At 37.9% G+C, this 21,822-nt stretch overlaps 2 protein-coding genes across 3 annotated transcripts; one reads left to right on the top strand and one right to left on the bottom strand.

Annotated features, from left to right (window-relative positions):
• Positions 1 to 1,736: 1,736 nt before the first annotated feature.
• On the top strand, positions 1,737 to 12,034 carry LOC308185767 (proprotein convertase subtilisin/kexin type 5-like). Its single transcript, XM_080574314.1, has 3 exons — positions 1,737 to 2,461; positions 4,041 to 4,227; positions 5,040 to 12,034. The coding sequence occupies exons 1-3, from the start codon at positions 2,402 to 2,404 to the stop codon at positions 5,438 to 5,440; spliced, it is 648 nt and encodes a 215-aa protein (XP_080430440.1). The 5' UTR covers positions 1,737 to 2,401; the 3' UTR covers positions 5,441 to 12,034.
• Positions 10,798 to 17,330, bottom strand: LOC308185770 (riboflavin kinase-like). Of its 2 annotated transcripts, none has more exons than XM_080574322.1 (4): positions 17,051 to 17,330; positions 15,930 to 16,081; positions 14,719 to 14,821; positions 10,798 to 14,071 (listed from the first exon to the last, which is right to left on the bottom strand). In XM_080574322.1, the coding sequence occupies exons 1-4, from the start codon at positions 17,130 to 17,132 to the stop codon at positions 13,947 to 13,949; spliced, it is 462 nt and encodes a 153-aa protein (XP_080430448.1). In that variant the 5' UTR covers positions 17,133 to 17,330; the 3' UTR covers positions 10,798 to 13,946. The 2 variants fall into 2 exon arrangements, with proteins under 2 accessions (XP_080430448.1, XP_080430449.1); XM_080574323.1 differs by having other exon boundaries at positions 17,167 to 17,325.
• Positions 17,331 to 21,822: the final 4,492 nt, after the last annotated feature.

Below are 21,822 nucleotides of genomic sequence, written 5' to 3'. Positions count from 1 at the left end.
ACCGGGCGAACAGGCTGCAGGCAGGGCGAGCCGCTCTGTTGTCACTGCACTGGAGTGCTAGCACGGCTCTGCTGTAAACGTGCCAGAAATGAGAGTATAATTTATTAATTTCCTCTACGTACGTTTTATTCCCTGTTTTCTTTCCAGCTATTTAACCGCTGTGAAAAGTTAAAGAAGCAAAGTAAAGTGCATCCCTAAAGGTTAAAGCTTGGAGCCAATCTCAACCTCGACACACATTAGAGCAGTGTGTTTTTCACTCCCTCCTTCCGGGGACACGTCAGGCTTTGTTACAAATCAATCAGCAACTCCAAATGCATTTGGAGAAGCAGGAAACTACACTGGATGCAAATCTCATGCAGAGGCGTGCCATGCATATGCCTACCAACATGTCAATGATCTCAGTAGCTGCAGCGGGCGGCAAAGCCCTCTGCAGGGGCTACCAGTTCCCCCAGACCCCAGGGTCACTCACTTTGTTGTAGGCTCCATGCTGCCACCTTACCTTTAATGTATTGATTGACCAAGATCAAAGCAAGGATATGAATTCCCACCAAGCTCCCTACAGGGCTGCCTGCAGGCACAGAGCGCAAGCGTGAAAGCAGACACACGACGGGAGGGCTGGGATTGAGTCCCCAGCAAAGGGAAACAAACCGACAACAGTAATTAACTATTAAGTCAGCCAGGCCTCTCTCAAAGATGCTCATCCACTTCAAAATAAAAGGGCTCTGTTGCATACAGAGCTAGGCCCTCCCTGTTTCTTGAACAAACACTGAATAATATCTCACTCTTTGAGCTAACCTACTATGTGTTACTCTGTGAAAGCCAAGTAATTTATGTCTAACCACAGACCTTTACAGACTGTAAAGGAAAGATAAGAAAATCAAAAGCTAGCAACACTTAAAATAAGAATAAGGCCATAAAGCATATCTTCAGGGTTAAAAAAAGCAATGTGATGTCTGCTGTTTTTAATAAGGTTAAGTATTTTTCAAACTTTACTTTGGGAGACCATCTGTTTTGCTCTGTGACACACTTACACATTCAGTCTCTTCTTTTCCCTAAATTATACTGCATCAGATTCAGAACAGGGCAGCATTAATCCCGTTGGACCCATTTGTTGGACTACTGTACATGAGCATCATCAGATGACAGCTAGCATGTGCCACTCTGCAGCTCAGACTACACCGTACTGCAACATATCAAAATTGCTTTGGATAGTGGATCAATTGGATAGCATAGATGGCTACATAACAATATTTAAAATTGTGGAAATAACTCCAAGAGTGAAGCCACCTTCAAGAACTATCAAAGCGTAACTGCATAACAACATTATAACAAATAACAGAAAAATTTTGGCTCAGACTTGGGTAAAAATATTGTCATTTTAATTTCCAGACTAATTCCAGTCATTGACTTTTACTTTATTCATGATAAATGTTACAGAAGAGATTTTCTATTCTAACTAAAGAGACACTAAGATAAAAAACAAGGCTATCCTTCTAAACAACAAATATTAGATGTTCTGAAACGCATCTGCATTGCTGAGATACAGGCAAAAAAGTGATGTGGTGTCTCTTGTTTCTCAAAACCAGGTAGGCAAACCCTATATTGCTCAGGAAAAGAACACATAGTAAATTTGCTGGGTCATGGAAGGTTGCTAACTTCACCTGTTTAGCTTCTGCTGACAAGAACTACCAGCATTTACATTTTCTTCCTTTCAGACAGTGGTAGAAAACATTTAATTGCAGGGAACTGGACACATGCATTTTAATACGTGAATCTTAACATATGAAAAAACATTCACTTCAGTGTTTCACGGAAACACTACAGGCAGCATCTGCTTTCAAAAAGACTCACAAAAGACACACAAAGTGCATGTGATGATCTCTTTGCACCTAGTGAAGAACTTTTTTCCTATACAACTAAAAAATTTGTTTTGCTATTTAAACATAAATGGACTTTGATTCATTGTGGTTTGAAAAGGGCTAGCTAGTAGGCCTAATACTTACTGGTTTTGCAAAGAGCATTTGGCTAAGGTTTCCCACAACTTTACTTTAGAACACTGATCTAATTGATCCTACTGAGCACCTGAGCTTCCCTGTGCAACTGATTCCCTAGTCATCTTTTCATGAATATCAAAACACATAAGAAAAATACACTTCAAGCACTAGGTCTAAGCTCTTTAATAGCATTTTAATACCAGCTTCTTCAAACAGTACTCCCTACTGCTGATTCTTGAAGATGACAAGTATCCCTTTTCTTTGGTGGTGGTGGTGGTGAGAATATTTTTAAAAGGAAGTTAAATGACAATATTTCCTGGTCTAATACTGTTGGTTTATTTTCCTTTCTAGGTAAAGAAGCATTCAGCTGCACATCTTGCGTATGGAGCTACAGTTTGTTAGGTGGAATGTGCAACTCAGACTGTTTTGTAGGTAGCTACAAAGTCGAAGATGCGTCAGGACAAGAGGTAATATTTGTAGGCATTTTTTCCTGTGATTAGCATGCTGAACTTCAACTTCTGAACACAACACAAACACAGAATGTTCTTCCCTGAGTTTTCAAGATTTCTTGTCTTTAAATTTGCTTACTTTTTTCTTCCGTTGATAGGGAAGCATTGTTTCTCTTTCGGTCTCTTTCTACTACAGAGTAATTCTCTACCAGTAAATACAAAGATACTACTTTGCCAAAGATGATACCAAAGCTAAGTGAACAAAATCAGCTACATTTGTAATAGAGCATTTCTTTTCTTCAAGTATAACTGAGACTTACCCAGGGATTTCTGCTGCTCTGTTTGCAAGAAATCACATCACATTCCTGACTGACAGCAATGCTAGTAGAAATCTCTAGTGAAAAGAGAGGCTGAAGTTGACAGACCTATATGTTTAGCAGAATAGGGCCACGGCTAGGTTTGAGTCTGTGCCACAAGTCTGGGCATTCCTGCTTCAGACTTCCATACCAACTATCTTCCAGTGTTGTTTATTCATGAATATAGCAGCATGGCAAGCCAGCTGGCCTGAGATGCTGCATACTCTGAAGTCTCTGGCCTGAAATTTCCTGTAGCAGAACTGCTGCATAACTGCCAACCTGAAAAAACAGCCTAAGAGCTGAAGACCACAGAGGTCCACAGTTTTTGAAAGGGCTTTGACTCTCCAGACCTACTGCTATGACCCCACAACTTGTCCAAGCTCTTAGATTCAGGACAAGCAGCCCTCTGTAGCAAGCAGAGATCAAGACTGATGAAAGGTTATTGGTGTTTTCAGATCCTCATACTGAGTATGTGATCCTGGCCCCAAGACAGAAAATCAGCTAATTTTTCCCAGTAGGCCAGGAAATGCAAACACTGGAAGCCCTGAATTACCTGACATCAGAGCTTACTAAGAAGTAGATATGACAGTGATGAGCTCCAGTTGTCTTTGTATACAGAGGCTCCCAGAAGCCTGTCTGGAATTTGAGAGGAGTTTTTGAATCTAAGATGTTTCTGTGAAACAGAACCAATGCAATCTAATAAAAATTTGCTTTGCTAGAAATTTTCCACCCAGCTTTATTTCTTATTTCTGCTCCTTCCCACGCCGCAAAGGGAATTTATTCTCTCATCATTCCCCACCCCTCATCCCCCCCGAATATTTTGTTTGGTTTCTTGCACCTCAGTTATTTTTAATTATATTCTTAAGTACTGTTCTTAAAGGCTACTTTAAAATCATTAGTGCCAAAGAACCACAAATCTGCCAGTATGGGTCTAGCAAAACATAAAATACATTCTGACCAGAAAGCTTATAGTCCATATGAATTTTAGCTAGCTGCCTAGCTAGGTCAGATCCCTAACTAAGCTCCTACAACACTTTATCCCCCCTCCCTACAAGCAGATCACTGAGAAGCTAGGAGGTATGAACCAAATTTCAATTTTCCTACTCCCTACTCAATTTTACAATTGACACCCCTGGTGTCCAGACGTGACCACCCAGACAGTGAATGACAGCACAGACCTGTCAGGTGAGGTCCAAGGGAGCCGAAAAGAAAGGCGTGTTGCTTGTGTTCTGTGTCTGAAGGAGGATGAGCCCAAGTGTGAGAGCTGTGACAGCACGTGCACAGAGTGCAAGGGACCTGGGCCTCTCAACTGCACCATCTGCCCAGCCGGTGCGCAGCTCTACCTCGAGGAAGGCCGCTGCCTGCCCTGCTGCAGGGACCCCGACCCAGAAGCCATCCCAGAGTGCTGTGACTGCAGCGAAACGCAAGGTAGGACCATCCCGAAGGGCAGCCGTGCTGCTCGTGTGCTTAATTTGGACATTTAGAAATGGAAAAAATTTAGACTGACGCTTAGAATGAAAAGTGAAAAACAGCAAAAATGCACTGTAATTACCTCGTGTATTTCTACTGCTCCATCATTAGAATAGAAATGCTTTACCCAAATAACAGCAATTGCAACTGGCGTGGGAGTTACTCTCACCTATTGTGCCAAATGGCCAAGCATTTCATGAAACAGTTGACTGGGACATGCTTCCTTCAGTGGATAGCAAACTGCATGGACCCATTCTAAGCTCGTCATATCAAAATCACACAGTTGACTTCTAAATAGCTACAGCATTTCATACAAGGGACAACCTGTAGGTTGGAAAAATGTTTTTACTAGACCAAACTGATACAATTCTGAAAAACAGTCAGGGTACACAACTTGTCATTAAGTCATCCTAGCTGCCAGAAAGTTAAAAAGCATAAATATAACAGGGGGGTGGTATGTTTCTTGCCTAGGCTTAAGGAGTAGGTTTGTGTTTGTGTGCCTATTAGCATTTCTGCTTCTTTCTGATTACTCCTAATCTAATAAAGAAATATAGCTGTCCCAACAGCCTTACTTACCTCCTCATACCATCACAGCTAGAAGAACATAATTGTGGTACTGAAAAGGTAAGGTATTTAGCCAAACACATTTTAAAATGTAAGCAGGCCTAAATGTTGTACTGGGTCTTTTAAAAGAGATACCCAACCCCACCCCGTTACACATGTACACACACAACTTCATTTACTCTTTTTTATTTTATTGCTGTTGTCAGATGATTGTGTATTGCGGACCACTCGACCACCTGCAAGCAAAAGCAAAACCTCTTTCTTTGTCATTACCTCAATTTTGCTTCTCCTTGTCATTGGAGCCATTGTAGTCATCTGGAGAAAATCAAAATCCAAAAGACATGCTGCCAAGAAAGGTGGGTACGAGAAGCTGACAAATCACTCCAAAGTCCTTCCTTCTTACATGAGCAACTACCGTGAGACCACGAGCTATCAGGAAGATCAAGTGATTGAGTACAGAGATCGAGACTTTGAAGATGATGATGAAGAAGATGATATTGTATATATGGGCCAGGATGGCACAGTGTATCGTAAATTTAAATATGGACTTTTGGAGGACGATGAAGATGAGCTTGAATATGATGATGAAAGTTATTCATTTAGATAACTCTCTACTAACTTACAGATTTTCTGCTCTGCTCTGCTGCCTTTCCTATTAAATTACAGCATTTTAGTTAAGTATGTTTAGTTACTTCTTTTCATGCTGATCTTAAGACTTTAGCTTACAATTACTGTGAGAGCAGAATGATTTCTAAAAACATTTTTTCCTGAAGCTTTACAGAAATTCTTGTTAGGTTTTTAAGGAACACTCCAGATGTAGGCTGGTGAGGAGATTACATTTATGTGCATTTGCATGGACAGCAAATCCTTTCCCAATGTGTATGTGTGCGCATCACAACAAACACAAACACCCATCCAAACTGTGCATACACACTTTCTGCAAACTTTGCCACTCTCTATTAAAAATGTGCAGATATGAACAAGATAGTCTTATTTATCTACATGACAAATGTCACTGTGGTAGGGTGCCAGTAGTTTACTACATTGTGATTGTAGTTGTGTAGCAATCTGTAATAGCATACGCAAGTTTCCTGATTTTAGCCAGATTCTCTTTGCTGATATCATCTGGTACATCTGCACTGCTCAAAGCCAACACGTTTCTCCTTATAATCTTGGAACATACTTCCCAGTGAAACTGTGCATCTATAACATGATTTTTAAGTCTTGCAATTGTAACTACTACAGGTAACTTCACTGCAGTCGCAGTTTGTATGAGGAGAAAAAAAAAAACTAAAATATTTTATATATCAACCTCTGATTAATCTTTATTACAGTGTTTGTTAAATAATCATTTGTTGTACACACAGGCTTCTTGGTTTACTGCAAAAGGAAATATGGTCTATAAGCATAGACAAAATAGGTTTCCTTCTGTCTTTCATCTAACTTCTCAGCTACAAGAGATTTAAACTGTTTAGTCAAGCAACTTTTCCATTTCTGTTGTAAATGCCTCAAGGACGGTCAGACAATAGCAAAGGGGATAATTCGTACTTATTTAGAAATGTAATTTAAAGTAACACAGCAATGTGATTTATTTTTTTTTTCAATCACTACAGAAATGTGATGCATTGTACTAGAGAAAAGGATGCTCTTCATGGCCCTTTACTGTGAAAGAATAAATTATTTGAACAAAACCATCTTGAAAATGCTGTTATTTGTCAAGTTTCTCTCTCTGAGCTCCTTTAGACTTCCAGTAAGAATCAGCTCCAGATCTGTAATTCAATTACTGTTAGTGTTTACAAATGAATTGTGCAAGAATACTTAATAATTGTGGATTGATATCTAAAAGGTATTTTTTGTAGAAGGTATTTCTAAAAACCCCAGGATCTTTCCATCTCTAAGTTCAAGGTTCTAAGGACAGGTCGATTGTCTCCACTTTGAATTTAATCTTTTAATCATTGCACCTTCAGTAAGAGAGAGGCATTCAAAGTCATGTCCTTTCACAAAAGCCCCCCAAAAATGGACTTTTATTTATCAAAAGTTCTACAACAGTAAGGTACTTTAGAAAGATGCATCTTATTTGTCACTTGAAGTTAAGTTTTTCTCTGGAGAAATTCTGAAGAAAAAAAAAAAGGTAAAAAGTGAAAAATCAGATTGAAAGGTCACATTAAAAGAAAAACTTTGTTTAATCCTGCTCTCTAATCTTGTTTGGATTAACAATATGCTGCTATTATTAATGATTTATGTAACACAATTGTAGGAATTTGCTTTGAATACCTGAACTTTCCCCATCACGTTTCAAAGGCTTAAACCTAACTACACCTGAGCAGTTCGAAATCACTCTGCTAGATATAGCAAGCATTTTTTGCACAGGATCTCAGTAACATCTCTATCATTTTTATGAGAAAAGTTTCATTTATTTAAAATTATCCTGAATGGTTAAAAATGCAAATAAACCACAAAGCCAGCTCTTTCTCCTATGTTCTCCTCCACCCGAGTTTCTCTTGGAACATTTTTCTTACTAATATATTTCAAAACACAAAGCTGCTACAGGATGTTTTTCATCCAACTCTTCCCTAATTAATTTTCTTTTAATCCACCTCAATTCTGTTATCTTTGCTTAAACTTCTCTCTTTCTTGCTTCTCAAGCCTTCTTTCCTTCTCAAGGCCTTTGTTTTCTCTCTACCTTCTTCTTTGCCCTTCTCATTCATCCATGGAGTTTCTGAAGTCCTTCACTCTTCTCTGATTACTTGTATTTTATTTGCCTTTCTGCTAGGCAACTATTTCTCATTACTCTATCAGTAGTAAAGTTCTTTCCACAAGACCTTGTAAAAATTGTATCTCCTATATAGTTTTACAAGCCACTTACCCCTCATGTAATCCAGCAATTTGATTTCAAAGGAAGGTGTATGTTACCAGTGTTCTTTACCCACCCCCTTTCCACAGAGTACATGTAAATAGGAAAAAGTTTTCTCTTTCATGACTTCATCCTGATTTTTTGCTAGAATGGAAGTGAAGGCAAGTGGATTGGAGGAGTTCAAGTGTCTTAGGTCCCAAGACTCCTTCTCTACAGGCTATTCCCTGACCAGACTACATTTTCATGGTATACCACACATTTACTCCTGGGTCTTACATGACAATTGCACAACTGGCTGAGGACTCACACTGGAATTTTGAGCTAAAGATAGAAATGAAAACAAGAAACTCAATCACATAAGTAACTGTTAGAAGTTGGGTTGTGGTCAGGAGGCAGAATAGACCAGTACTAACTACAGATTTTTCATCTCCCCGTAACATCTTAATGTGTATGTGGAGTTTCAAGCCTGAACTTTGAGTAACAAGACGCTCCTGATGAGGAACAGACAAATATTCTAACAGTTTAAAAGCACTTCATTAATTACTTACCTACAAAAGCACTATGGGAAAGCAAGCCAACCACAAACCTCAGAAAAATTTTGCAGAAAAACATATTGAGCACTTGGATACTCTGATCCACCAAAAAAAAAAATTCTCAGTCCTAGTAGAAGATAACCAATAAATACATAAAAGTCAGTACCCTAAGTTATGTAATTAATGATACAGTCTCTGCCATTGTCAGCAATGTTTGTAAGATCCTAGTCCATTAAAAAAAAAAAGCAGAAAAAGCAGAAAAAGCAGTGAGTAGGTCACAAGTCTATCCAAATACTCTCCTGGAGCAGTAGACAATGCATGTTTTCTAACCATCACACTATCAAGTACAACCTTGTGTTTCTTCTCCCTTCAGAAAAATACAAGCAAATCGGGGCGGAAAAAAAACAACAACAACAAAAACTATATAGACCACTTTTATTGGAAAATAATTCTGAAGGCAATTTGATATTTTTTAATCTCAAACTTCATTTCCAGAAAATGACTAGTAGAACAACTGAATGCTTTGAAATTACACTGCTCAGGTACTAAACAAAAACCTGAATGCAGGTGCTTAAGGATTTAACATTTAAATCCATGCCTCTGGTCAACACACGGAGCTGGTAGAACAGCATAACCCCTGACATATACCAAACTACAATGAAAACTCCCCTGCATCTAATCCAAAAAGCAATCCTTATGGCACACCCATACCACATTACATTCTTTTCTGATGGGAATGCAGGGATGTCACACAGAGGTTAAATAAAGGTCTACATACTAACAGCATAAAAGCATGAGAGGAACTCTTCCCCAAGAGACCAGAGACAGATTGATGTGTGTTAAGATAGAGGTTTCAACTGTAGCAATGGACTTTTGCCCTGACCCAGATGAATGTTTAAACAAGTGAACAAGAACGTAAGAAAAGGACTCAGCTCTTTCCATCTGACTTCTAAAAGAACCAAGCAGTTTTAAATTTTGAAAGAAAGGATAAAGACAAATCTATTTTGAGGTTACAGCGTTCTGAGGACATACCTCCGTTAAGTCCTATATAAAGAACACAAAAAAAGAGGGGTTGTTTTCAGACACTTTATTTTAACTAGTTTGAATAATTTCTGAACACTTGTTCCCGTTGGTCTAACCTTTTAGGCAATCACGCTTACAAGGACTTACAGAGGACTATGAAACGTAACTGTGCTAGGCTTGGCACAGGAACACATCATAGGAGCCAAGTTTTTGTCAGAAGCCTCCTTAAACAGAAAAAATATTTAACAGCAATACTAGCAATAACCTTTATTATAAACCACAGCAGTGATTCTTACAGATTAGAAGTTGAATAAACTATTTCTAAGAATTGCTGGAGGCAAAATAAGAATTCAAAAAGCTATTTGCTCCATATAGTCCTTTAAAAACAGCTGTCTAAGGATACCAAAGTTATCAACATATCAAGGTATCAAAGACATCAAAGTAGTACAGTGTCTCTTGGGGCAAACTTTCGAAGTTCACCTACTGCAGTTTTGTGATTATTGTATTTAACCAGAGTTATGAGACACATCTTTAACTTCCCACCTCCTTCGGCTCAGTACAATTTATCAACACAGATGTGGCAAAAGAGCTTGCAAAAATTTCAGTAAATGAGAAATCACAAGTATCACTCTCTAGCGGGAACGCTACTAATGATACTTTCTAGCATTTGAATTAATTCATTGTATTCATCTGGAAAACTGTTTGACATTCTATGTTCACAACATTTGTGTAACAGTTATTGAAAATGCATGTTATTCAGATTAGTAATAATTTTAACACAATATTTACCTTTTATACCTTAAAATAAGTACATAAATATGATTTATTCATTTTCAATTAGTTTTAGACAAAGTCATACCGTATACATAGGGAATCTCTCAAAGTAAAAAGGATACCAGCTGAATACAGGCTTCATACCTGTTTCAAGGATCTCAAATTCCCAATTCAAAATATACAAGCTATACAAGAAGCCTGTATGATCAACTATTCCAGACTTTGCTCCCTTATTTTCTTCAAAACACAAAGGCATGGTCCGATTTAACAACTGCTAAGCCTGGGGTTTTTAGGCTGTTAGGACCTCAGACTGTTTAATGCCACAGTCATCCAAGTAAGACCATTATCTCACATGTACATTTGAAAAAACTTCTGATACTGACGTTCCCAGATTAGCAACTCAATTTCACAACAGGAATAGACTTCAGGAGGCAACAGTCAATTTAAAATGCAGGAAAAAAAAAAGGCTTTAAAAAAAAAAAAGTATTTGAAGCTACAGAAATACTTGTATTGCTTGAACTCCAACAATTTCAGTGATCCTTATGTTTCACTTGGTGCTCGTGTATTACCTTATATATAAAAACTGCAAACATCTCAAACATAAATATTGTAGCAGCAAGCCTATAAGCAAGATGAACATTTTTCCCCCCTTGACACTGGAAGATGTTTAAGGAGCATAATGAAAGAGCTCTGCAGCACCTCTTTCAGTATATGCTAAAGAATATGCAGAAATGATTTGCATCACAATACAATCAATCAGAACATCTGTGATAAGCAGCATTACAAGGTTCTTAATTACATTCTTTTATTAATAGTACAGCGCTACAACATAAATTTAAATAGTTATTTGCACACAGTGGAAAAATATAACCCTTCATAAAGTTATACAGTACTGGAGATCATGTATTGAACAGGAATACAACATTTGATCTTAAATAATGCATGGATATATATACTCAACCAAATGAATGCAATTACATTTTCTCTAACATGAAGACAAATGTGCAAAGACTAGTTTACTAGTTCACTGTTAACATTCTTCATACTTTAAGTGAGAGCTGCGAGCAACTTAAGTTTCTCAAACCTTCCTTTTGGGACTGCTCTCTGAAAGCAAATGATGAAATGAATTTTGTACAGTAGCACTCATTAGCACTTACAGAATAGTGTTACTAAGACAACCAGCTTAAGGTACCAGGGTTTCCACCATAAACACAAAAAATCAGTGTCAAAAAAAATAAATAAAATAAAATTAAATAAAATTTAATTTTAAAAAATAATTTTAAATTTTAATTTTAATAATTTTAATTTTAAAATTTAATTTAAAAATTTGATTTTAATTAAATTAAAAAAATAAATTAAATAAAAAATAAAAAGGCAGCTATGAGCTTAGCTGTAATACTACAGTGAAAAAAGATTTATTCTTTATGTTCTTGACAACACATTTCATTGATTAGCATGGCTACTATTTGCTCCTTCAGAAAGTAAAACGTAAAATAAGACCTTGGCATCGTTACGAACTCAAAAATATCTTCCTACATGTGGTAAAAAAAATTCTCCCTCATCACATCTCTATTTTAAAGTGGAAAAAAAACCAACTATCACTTTCAAGACAATTCTTGTAGAGATTTCCAACATGCAATACAGTAAATCTATGTTGTTGTTTGTTCTTTTTTTTTTTAAATAAAAAGCATTTCTGACAGCAGATTTTTATTTTTTTTTAACATTTTCCTCCTAAGAAGGTTAAAGTGCACTGAAAACGTCCAGGCAACAGCTAAGACAAAATTGTCAGTGTCTTTGGAGAGTTAAATTTATAAACAACCTTAGCAACATAGGCCAAAATGCTGCTTTGTTTATTGCAGTAAGTGCTTTTATGGAAATGATTCTTTCCTCCCTCAAGAGGTGTGTCCCTTCTACCTTGCCATCAGCAGGACTGATGAGCAATTCCTTTTAATGATGAAGCTTCTGCTTAAGTCCTACACAGCTATAAAGATTCCTTGACTTGCTCAAGGTCTTTTCCAAAATATCCCAGGATACTGGCTGAAATTTAAATACTATGAAGTGGAACTAGAACCCTGGCACGCTGACAGGGTTCTAGCAGAGACCTGCTAAGTCTACTTCATCCAAGCTCTCTGAAATGTTAGAATGAAATACAGGATCAAAGTAAGGTGGGACAAGGAAGAAATTCAGGAAGTTGTGCTAGAGAGTGGGGGAAGTAGATCTAGAAGCACAGGCTTCCAAATACAGTGGGCGCTTCAAAGTAAGTGTATGTGTTAACAGATTTTTTCCAAGTTACAACCAATTTTGACAACATACCCTGCACTTACTTGCTTGTACAAACATTTCAGAGTGGAAAAGGCCACCATGACTTGTAATAAATACTGAGTACCTACTGAAATGTTCATACAGTAGTCTACGAATCTCCAAAGACTTTCACTGATCTACAGTGAAAAGTTTGGATTATACCTGCACTTAGCATAGAGGGTTGAAGGGACTTTCCTGTGCCTTACTTTCTAACCTCATCTTTTAAGCCCACCCTATTGCTGTCAGTATAATGAACCCAAGAACTCTCCTTATCTAAAGTAGCTACCAACAGCAACTAAAATGCAGTTGCCTTTGGTTCCCTTCCCTGCCTTAGAAATATTGTTAAACTGGTTCTTTACCCTTTGAGCCTGAAACCTTTGACATAAATCAACTTTCTCCCTGTCATTCATTCTCTGAACTTTAGTGAAACACTTCCTCAGAAGAAAACTAAGCGTGTCATGCATTGCCACATGTACATTCAACTAGGCAGAAGCTTTTATTTGACATTCCAGTAACTCAGTAATAGAAAGACTTCCTCTATTTCAATTAAGGCTACAATAAATAATTTCAACTATGAAATATATAGCATATCAAAAAATAAGAGCAATTGTGAATCATTCTTGTTACTGTTATAGAATCAATGGCTTCAGGCACAAGAGGTCAACATTTGTCTCAATATTACATATTTCGAAGCTGCTAGCTAAAAGCCAGATACAAAGACATAAATTTGGGAAATAAATTTAGAGTAATATTCTTTATGTGAAAACTGACAATCTTCTTTGATGTTTTTAACTCTTCACACCTTAGAGTCAGTAGAGGTAATTAACTCTGGTCACGCTCCACATGGGCTAAGATCTCTAAATGACTTATAATAACGGGTTAACAATTTATCTATAAGGACCTACTACAATAGCCTTCTCCTTTTGCATGACTAGTTCAGTGACCATTCAACACAAGAAAACTTAAATCTTGTGTGGTTTTAGTGTTCAGGTCTGACCACAATCACCCAAACAGGCAGCTGTGGGCTAACCCCAATAGGCAGCTAAGCACCACACAGACACTCGCTCAGTTCCATCTACTGCTGTAAGCGCAAAGAGGAGGAGGAAAGGAGAAGCAAAAGCAAGAAAACTCATGGGTCGAGACAATTTAATAAGGAAAGAAGTGGAATAAGAAAAAGAAATGAAATGATGTGAAGTTAATCACTCACTGCCTCCCACAGGCAGGCCAATGTCCAGCCAGCACCCAAGCAAAAGATGGCTAACCTTCCTGAATCTCCACCCTCCCTCCATTTTATGGTAGAGCACAACACTGCATGGTATGCAATATCTCTTTGGTTAGTTTGCGTCATCTGACCGGTTGTGTCCCCTCCCGAATTCTTGCGCAGCCCCAGCGGATGCACTGAGGGGGCAGAGTGAGGAACAGAAGGCCTTGACACTGTGCAAACACTGTTCGGGAACAGATAAAACTTTAGGGCGTTAGGTCACAAATCAAAAACACAGCACAATACAAGCTGTTACAAAGAAAATTAACTTCATCCCAGGAAGACCTAGTACAGGTCTAAGTCATATATCAAATGATACATGGCCAGGCAAAGAAACGAGGTCCATGAGAGAAAAAAAAAGTTTTTCTCAGTGGTTTACTATTTTCCCTTCTAGCAGATGAAAGAAATTGTCTTTGAGTTTAAGATGTTCTGGTAAATCTAGTTGTCTTTTTGCCTCTTCAATGTCTTCCTTAATTGCTGAAATGAGTGCCTCTGGGGAAGGAAAAAAAAAAAGACACATAATAACAATATTTAAAAGCTGATCTGGATTCTGAGTATAGAATAGCAAGTGAAAATAAGGCGCACCACAGAATACCAGAAAATAATCAGAGGCAATACATAATTACTACTACAAAGTAATAAAGGCAACATTATCTTTGTTTTTAAAATGCTTTGTTTTTAACTTTTTAACTTTTCAATACTCCAAGCACTACCCTTCCATTGTTTCAAGGCATTTTAGCAAAAAAGTCAACAGAATTTCACAAACCACTTTAAAAAGGAATGGACATGCTAGACAAATGCTTTTATGACAGCCACATCACTTTAGAATTAAACCTCAGACAACTGGCAAGATCACACAGTTATCAGGCTCGAGTCAAATAGTCATTACACACACGTAAGTATTGATACAATTGCGGCTTTGTTCCTTAATTGAATTTGATTTGCTTTTTAAATTATATATATATTCAATGGATATATTAGCAGATTCAGCTTACAAAAAATATTTTACAGAAACGTTAAAGATTAAGACATAAAACAGCTGACTCTGAAGACAAGACAGAGAATGATGGTACAGTATTTTCAATATGCTAGAATACGACAAATAAAAGATTAGCTTAATAGAAACCTGTAATACTGACCTAAAGAGTTAAAGTTTTTTTCTGATCGAATATATCCAATAACGACTACACTGAGAATTTCTCCATAAAAGTCTTCTTTGAAATTATGGATAATGTGAGTTTCCTAAAAAAAAAATACGTTGACAATTATCATGGAGAATTGAGTTTTTCCCCTTGTTGCAAGGATGCTCATCTAACATCTTTAATTCAAATTCTCTCACACATCATCAGGAAAACTGAGATAGTCTAACACGTATAATGATTAAGAGGCTAGAGACTTTGATTATGTTAGGAGGGAGAGTTGTACTTTGTATAGCATTTAAGAAAACTTATTCACTTAGTAACAGAATGTTAAAAAACAACAAAAACATTCAGGAAAAACATTCCATCCCTTATCACAGAGGTAAGGCTTTGAAAGCCACATATCATAAACAACATTTAAATTTGATCATTAGACTAATGATTCCAAATAACTGTAATGAATTTGGTTGAAATTGTTTAAAGAAAGCTTTCACGGCTAGCTTTCAAAGGAACTGAATGTTAAAATTATAAAAGGAGTGAGGACAGTAAAGCAGAGACTCACATTGAAACAAAATTGCTTCCAAGAATTAGCAATTAAAAGCAAGTTCTGCAAGACTCAGGAAAAGCACAAGAACCTGACAAGAAGAACACAGATGGCATAGTTCAGGATTTTAATTCCATCCTGTTACTACTTTCGGACCTTGACTCTGTATATTAAGTCATAGCACATCTATGTCTTCTACCATTTAAGAGAAAGATTAACAAAAAACCACTACAAATTAAGATGACCCCAAATTTCTTATTTAAAATGTGGATGGATTGCAGAGGACAATATATTAGTATTTCCTAGCTCATTCTAAGATTCTCATAACCATTAAATTTGATACTGTATTTTAAACTTATGTTTATCTAGCTATGAAAACAATAAGCAACCACCACTTTGGAAATACAAATTCATTTCAGAAGAATTTAAGTAATGATGGAAGACACAACGTATAATAAATTTTATTTATCTACAGATGCATGCTCTCTGGTTACTGAGACTACTTGCTTTTCCGAATACAAATACATGAGATGGATACCAAATACATTTCTAACAGCAAACGGAATTTCTAAGGCTCGTTTATGGACCAAATTCTGCTCATCTTATTCAAAGTCAATGTCTGGTTCCCTTATTATAATCAAAGTACCACACAAAGCAAAATTCTTACCACTGATTTCTTAATATTCTTATAGAAAGGATTCCATCCTATGCTCAAAACCATTTTATGCACATCTCCATTTCCAACAGAGGCCCATCCATAGTATACACCAGTAGGGATATCGGATGGAAAGCTTTCGACTACTTGATCAGAAAAGTTAGCTGCAAAAATTTTAGAAAGTGTACATTTATGTGAGCATGACAGAATTCTCAAACACTTAAAAGCCAAGCTCCGCCAACATGCTACTTGCGAACAGAATACCGATGATGATTGTGATACAATGTGCCATTTGCAAATTATAAATGATAAAACAACTTCATAAAACATAGTCCCTGTACCAATACCAGTCATTATATCTCCTATTTTATTGTTATATCCGTTCTACTCTACAGTTAAAATAAACTAAAATAGCCATTATGAAGGCATTTCACTATTAGAAATGTCACTGCTATTATATGGTCGAAGAGCAGATGAATCAAGTTATTTCTGCACTCTCAAGTGGCATCTTAGAATTATTTATGTGTAATTATTTTTCTAGTAAGTAACTTGTTTGCACAATTTTTATGATTTTAGTCACCTGTCAAAATTTTCTGGCTGCCTTTTAGGGTATCCACAATTGGGGTTTTTCTTAGAAAATTATGAATCTAATTTTTTTTTTTTCCTGACTGAAGGGAATGAAACTAAGACTCTCCTCCCATCACAGCTGTCCCACTTAACTTCCTTCACGCTTAGCTACAGCTCTTCGTGCAAGGTTTCAAGCAGATTTTAAAGAGGTTTCAGCTAGTGAATTTCTGTCGTAGTTCACAAGCCGTAACAACTTCCCTCGCAAGCTCGGTGACACCAGCATCTCATACAGACAGAACAGAAAGGCCAGGTTTCTATTAACAGATTGATCTATTAACAGATGCCTGGGGCCCCCAGCCACCGAGGCCGCCACAGGAGGCGTTGTTTCGGGGTCTCGCTGCCCGTGGTCGCCTTTCAGCAAGTCCAAAAAAAAAAAAAAAGAGTTTAACAGAAGAGTAAACGTAAGGAACGAGGCTCTAAACAACGCAGAAAAGGGAGAAGAGAGGAAAAAAAAACAAATAAATAAAGGTGCCAGACGAAAAGCCCCGCGGCCCGCCGGCCCTCACCGGTGGGGACGCCCAGCTGGCGGGAGCCCCTGCCGAAGCCCCTCACCACCTCCCCGCGGCACCCGAACGGCAGCGGCCCCATGCCGGGACCGCCCGCGCCGCCGCCGCCGCCTCACCGAGGACGGCGCCACTGCTGAGCATGCTCAGAAGGCCGCCGAGCCGTTGGGCGGCCGTTGGGCGGCCGTTGGGCGGCCGTTGGGCGCCGCCCCCCTACGGCCTGACGGGGGGAAGTACCGCCCAGAAAGCGGGCTGCTGACGTGGGGGGGGCGTCTCTGCCCGGCCGGGTTTTGTACCCCAAAAATCAAGCATCGGCGGCAGCCCCTGGAGGTGGTGCCTCGTCCGCCCTCCCACCTGAAAAGCTGCGCCGTGCGCTCCTCACCGGCGCTTGGAAACGAAATAGCGAGCGGTTCTTCCCTTGCAGTTCCGTTTTTACCCTTCTTTTTTTTTTTTTTTTTTTTTTCTTTCAGAAAATCGCCTTGCGTCAGTATACGGCAGACGCCTGGGAAAATCTGTGGAAAAAAAAAAAAAAAGATTTTTGTTACGTAATTACGACAAGCTGTTGCTGCTTATTAAAAGGAAATCATTTCTGCTCCTGTGATGCATCACCCTCCACTGTAGGCATTTCCTCTTGGAAAATGCGTTAAGACAGATGCCCGTCCTGTGTTCACACCGCGCTCTGAACGCACAGGCCAACTCGGCATTTCTCTACTTTCATTTGCTGATTCCAGTTCCTCTTCATGTTGTAGGTTTGTTGCTAAACTGCTTTTATACGCTTAGCTGAATAATGTTATTTTCTTATCCAGGTGAAATAGATTGAATTGCTGGTGTTCTATTCAAAATAGCAGATGGAAGTGCATATTTCCCCTTCAGTACGTAGCGGACAGCCTAAGCTTGTCTTTTTGTATCAGTGGTATGTATGCTAAATAGGTTCTGGACTTCTAGCAAGGCGGCTACAGTGCACACAACCACATTGATGTAAAAGTGCATGTGTATTTTGAAATATCACCAGAGTCCTTAAAGTGAATTCACAATTCATGCAGAGCACAGTTACTAGTTTTGCCAGTTTTATATACCTAGTTACAAGAACGTCTCCAGAGTTAGCTCGAAATCTGGTAGGTGGCTTTTCCATGTAAAAAATCAGCTAAGTACTTATGACATGCCCATACCTAATGGCAGTCTAAGCAGCCTGTAAACAGTGCATTCTGATGATGGGGAACTCTCTTGACAAACTGGTTCTCTCACAAAACAAAACACTGAATGCATGCGTAGGCTCTGTAGGCACTAATTGCTTCATAGGATTAAGGCCAAAATTATTCTAAAAAACAATTCTACCTCAAATTTACCCATCTTCCTATTTTCTTTTCACTCATCCCAGTCCCCCACTGTGCATTTAATGTTAACATTTTAATTCATTACTTCAGTTTGAGTACCTTTGACTCACTTGCAGAATCATTGCTTATGTAACTGCAGCTGAAAAAAAAATAATAGTGGTAGTATATATAAAAGAAGGGAAATTGGAAGGAATAATACACTAGTGGTGCATACATTCTGTTCTGTCTGACAGCATGGAGAAGAAAATGTTACAAAAAGTTTTGTCTAGTGAATTTAGTAATGAAGGTATCTTGGGTATTAAGACCAAATCAAGAAGGTGTTATTTAGTTGCCTAACTAAGGGTGGACTATAACAGTTGACACTGTGACACTCTGGCCCACAGAATTTTTAGTTTATTTCAGATGTACAGCAAAATAAACATGTGAAGCAGATATGTTTATATTGTTCATGTTTTGTTTCTTCCAGGCAATAATGAATTGTAGCTTTGGTAATTGTCTGTATATAAGCAAATGTACACTTGTGTTCTTCTGTTTTCTTTTGTTATTTTAGTTTGTTTTGTTTTACGAATACAACTTTTCAGAACAAAACCTTATGTTCTTGTGATGTCCACAAGGTGCCATCCTCCGATCTTTTCTTTTTCAATATCTGCAGGTTTGGGCATACATTTTACAATGTTCACAATAGAACAGATCTTAAGAATAAGGTAAATATTTGCTTAAGAATCACATGGTTAGTAGTTTCTTGGAAGTATAACTGGTGACTTATATCTCATCCAGTCAAATAATTGTTATGTTAATAGTCTTTCTCAGAAGTGATGGGTCACTGTGATCCAGCTATAAATTATTAATCCTTGATGCATATTTTTCTTTTGATATAAATTGTACTTAGTTCAGATTGGAAGGTGGATTTTACATAAGCAGAATTTAATCACCTGTATTCAAATTTTAAGTATTTCTTCAAGAAGTACAGTTGAATTTTAGTCACAAATATGTTTCAAGAAAAGCAGGTCGATAGCTCATACCTGCAGTTAGAAGACTCAGGCACTATTTCACAGAGCTGAAAAAGAACTGCTTTGTACTGATAATGTATTTTTACAGCTATTGTCGCTAGTGAAAAGTCCCAAAGTATTTTTCTACTGTACATGTAACCATAGAAACCAGAATAAAGAAAAGAGAGCAGGTGTCATGTGTCATCAGTGCAGGCTTTCTTTTGTCCAGGAATAGGCTGCATGGCCCCTCACCTCTATTCTCTTCTCAGAAGATTGAAAAAGCCTCATTAATTTTCAAGCTGCAAGGTAGAAAGGTGCAGCACCTAAGCAACAGCATCAGAAAGAGAAGATGAAAATGGTGGTCCTGGAGACTGAGGAAGGAGGTAGCAAAGCATATGTCGGCAATATTTTTTCCTGCTTGTGTGTTATTATTCATTAACATCATTCTCTTCTTACCTTCCTTGAGCGTTACCTCAATTTGTCCAGAAGACCTTGAGCAGCATGCTGGAAAGACAAGGGCTAACCTTCCAGCCCTGTTCACACATTAAGCAATGACTGAACCACCAGGACAGGTTCTGTGAAAATTTCTCACTGTAGAAAGGACCTCGACGTTTATAATATTCCTGCCAACACGTCTTCCACACACATGCAGGGCACGTCTTACAGCACTGCCAGCTCTGTAAGGTGACCGTGCTGGGTGTCTTGCTGAAAACATGAGTAGACACTAATGAAACCTGCTAGAGTGACCCATGCTGGCCTATGCTGTGTGGGTGTGGATGTTATGACAGAGATAACTTTGCAACCTGTCAGAAGATGATAAATGTTTCTGGTTTTACATACACACACACACACACACACAAGGAAAAAAAAAAAAAAAAAAGGCCACCACAGCATGGGAGGGAGGCGGGTCCACTCCAAGGACAGAATTTGTTCCTTCTGGTGCTGCTTGAAAGTGGGGTGCCCTGCATCTGTGGGGACATAAGGTTTACTCAATATTTTCCTCTTTTATATTATCTTATTAAAACAGCTATTTTATTAAGCCTTTTCTTGTGCTGTTCTTACTGGGATCCTGAAAGAACTCTTCTTTGTCACCTCCTGCAGCCAAGTGCAGAACAGCAACCATTTAGGACAATACTGGAAAATATTAGTCCATGTATGTTATTCATAGTTGACGTAATAGAATAGAACTCCCAGAGTTAAGGTATTCTATCATTTCTGTAATTACTTGGGAATAATGTAGAGAGTACGTTTATGAAGGTGGTGTACTGAGAGGTTGCCTAGAGGGACAAATTTTGCTAAAAAATAGCTGACTTCTTGAAAAGTATTTTACTGATCCCAGTAACCCTGCTATAAAAACAAGAATCCCACAAAGTCAGGCCAGGTACAGCAAAAGCACCACATAGTGAAAAATCAAAATTAACAAAAGTGCTGCCAATTTCAGAGAAAATTGACAAAATTTCACCATGTCACAAAAAAAAAAAAAAAAAAGATATGATGATATTCCAAGTTGAAAGCTTGATGACAAAGAAAGATCAAAATAAAGATGAGAGTCTAATTCTGTATGTTAAGAATGTTAATAATATCAAAATGAGCGTCAGCTCCATCGTTTTACACTGTCATTAAAGCTATTTGGATATGCTGGGGGGAAAAAAAAAAGTGTCGATACTGTTGCAGAAATAACAGACTACAAATTAGATCAGGTCAGAACAGATGTGGTTTATTACTATAGCTGTAGAAGGGAAAGAGCAGCAGCGTGACAGGCTGCTGTTGTGAACTCTGCCCAAATGAGGCGATTACGGAGTTCATACGCCTTTGGGTTATACAACACCTTCTTCACCAAAACTGTCAGATAAGCAGGGTATGGTAGATAACAACACTGACTGAAATCCCTCAGATAAGAAGGCTCGAGATAGTACATCCTTTAACAAATAATCAACTCATTTTATGAATAATCTGCTCCTTTGCTAATTAAATTGTGCTGACTGGCAAAACCACTATCTGCAAATGTTTCTTAACTACTTGGTGTTTCTTGACTAACCTTGTGAGTCCTGCAAAGGCCTGTGAGACGTTAAGTATTTTGCATTCACAATACTGGATTCTCTTTTCCTCCTTTCTGAAAGTAGCAATATCAGAGAATATTGCATGGAATTATATTATCTAGATACGTTATACCATCAAGCTGGAACTCTGCAACATCATCAAAAAGTAAATAGGAAGGTTAGAACCAGAATACTGGGTAAAAATATATGTGTTATTACTAAATCAAAGGTGCTGCTCATCTTGTAGAAGGTCACATGAGTTTAATCACTTATAATATAAAGAAAATATATGTTTATCTAATAAAATGCAAACACGAGGATATAACACAGTTTATTGTGAAATTATTCCTTTCTGCTATAAAAAATAAACATCAAAATATCTTCAATTAAAGGAGACAGGATAAATTAAACTA

The sequence above is a fragment of the Anser brachyrhynchus genome, assembly GCF_964034855.1.
Source record: "Anser brachyrhynchus genome assembly, chromosome: Z".
In the NCBI taxonomy this organism is placed as follows: Eukaryota; Metazoa; Chordata; class Aves; order Anseriformes; family Anatidae; genus Anser; species Anser brachyrhynchus.
This window is presented reverse-complemented; position numbering and strand designations above follow the sequence as displayed.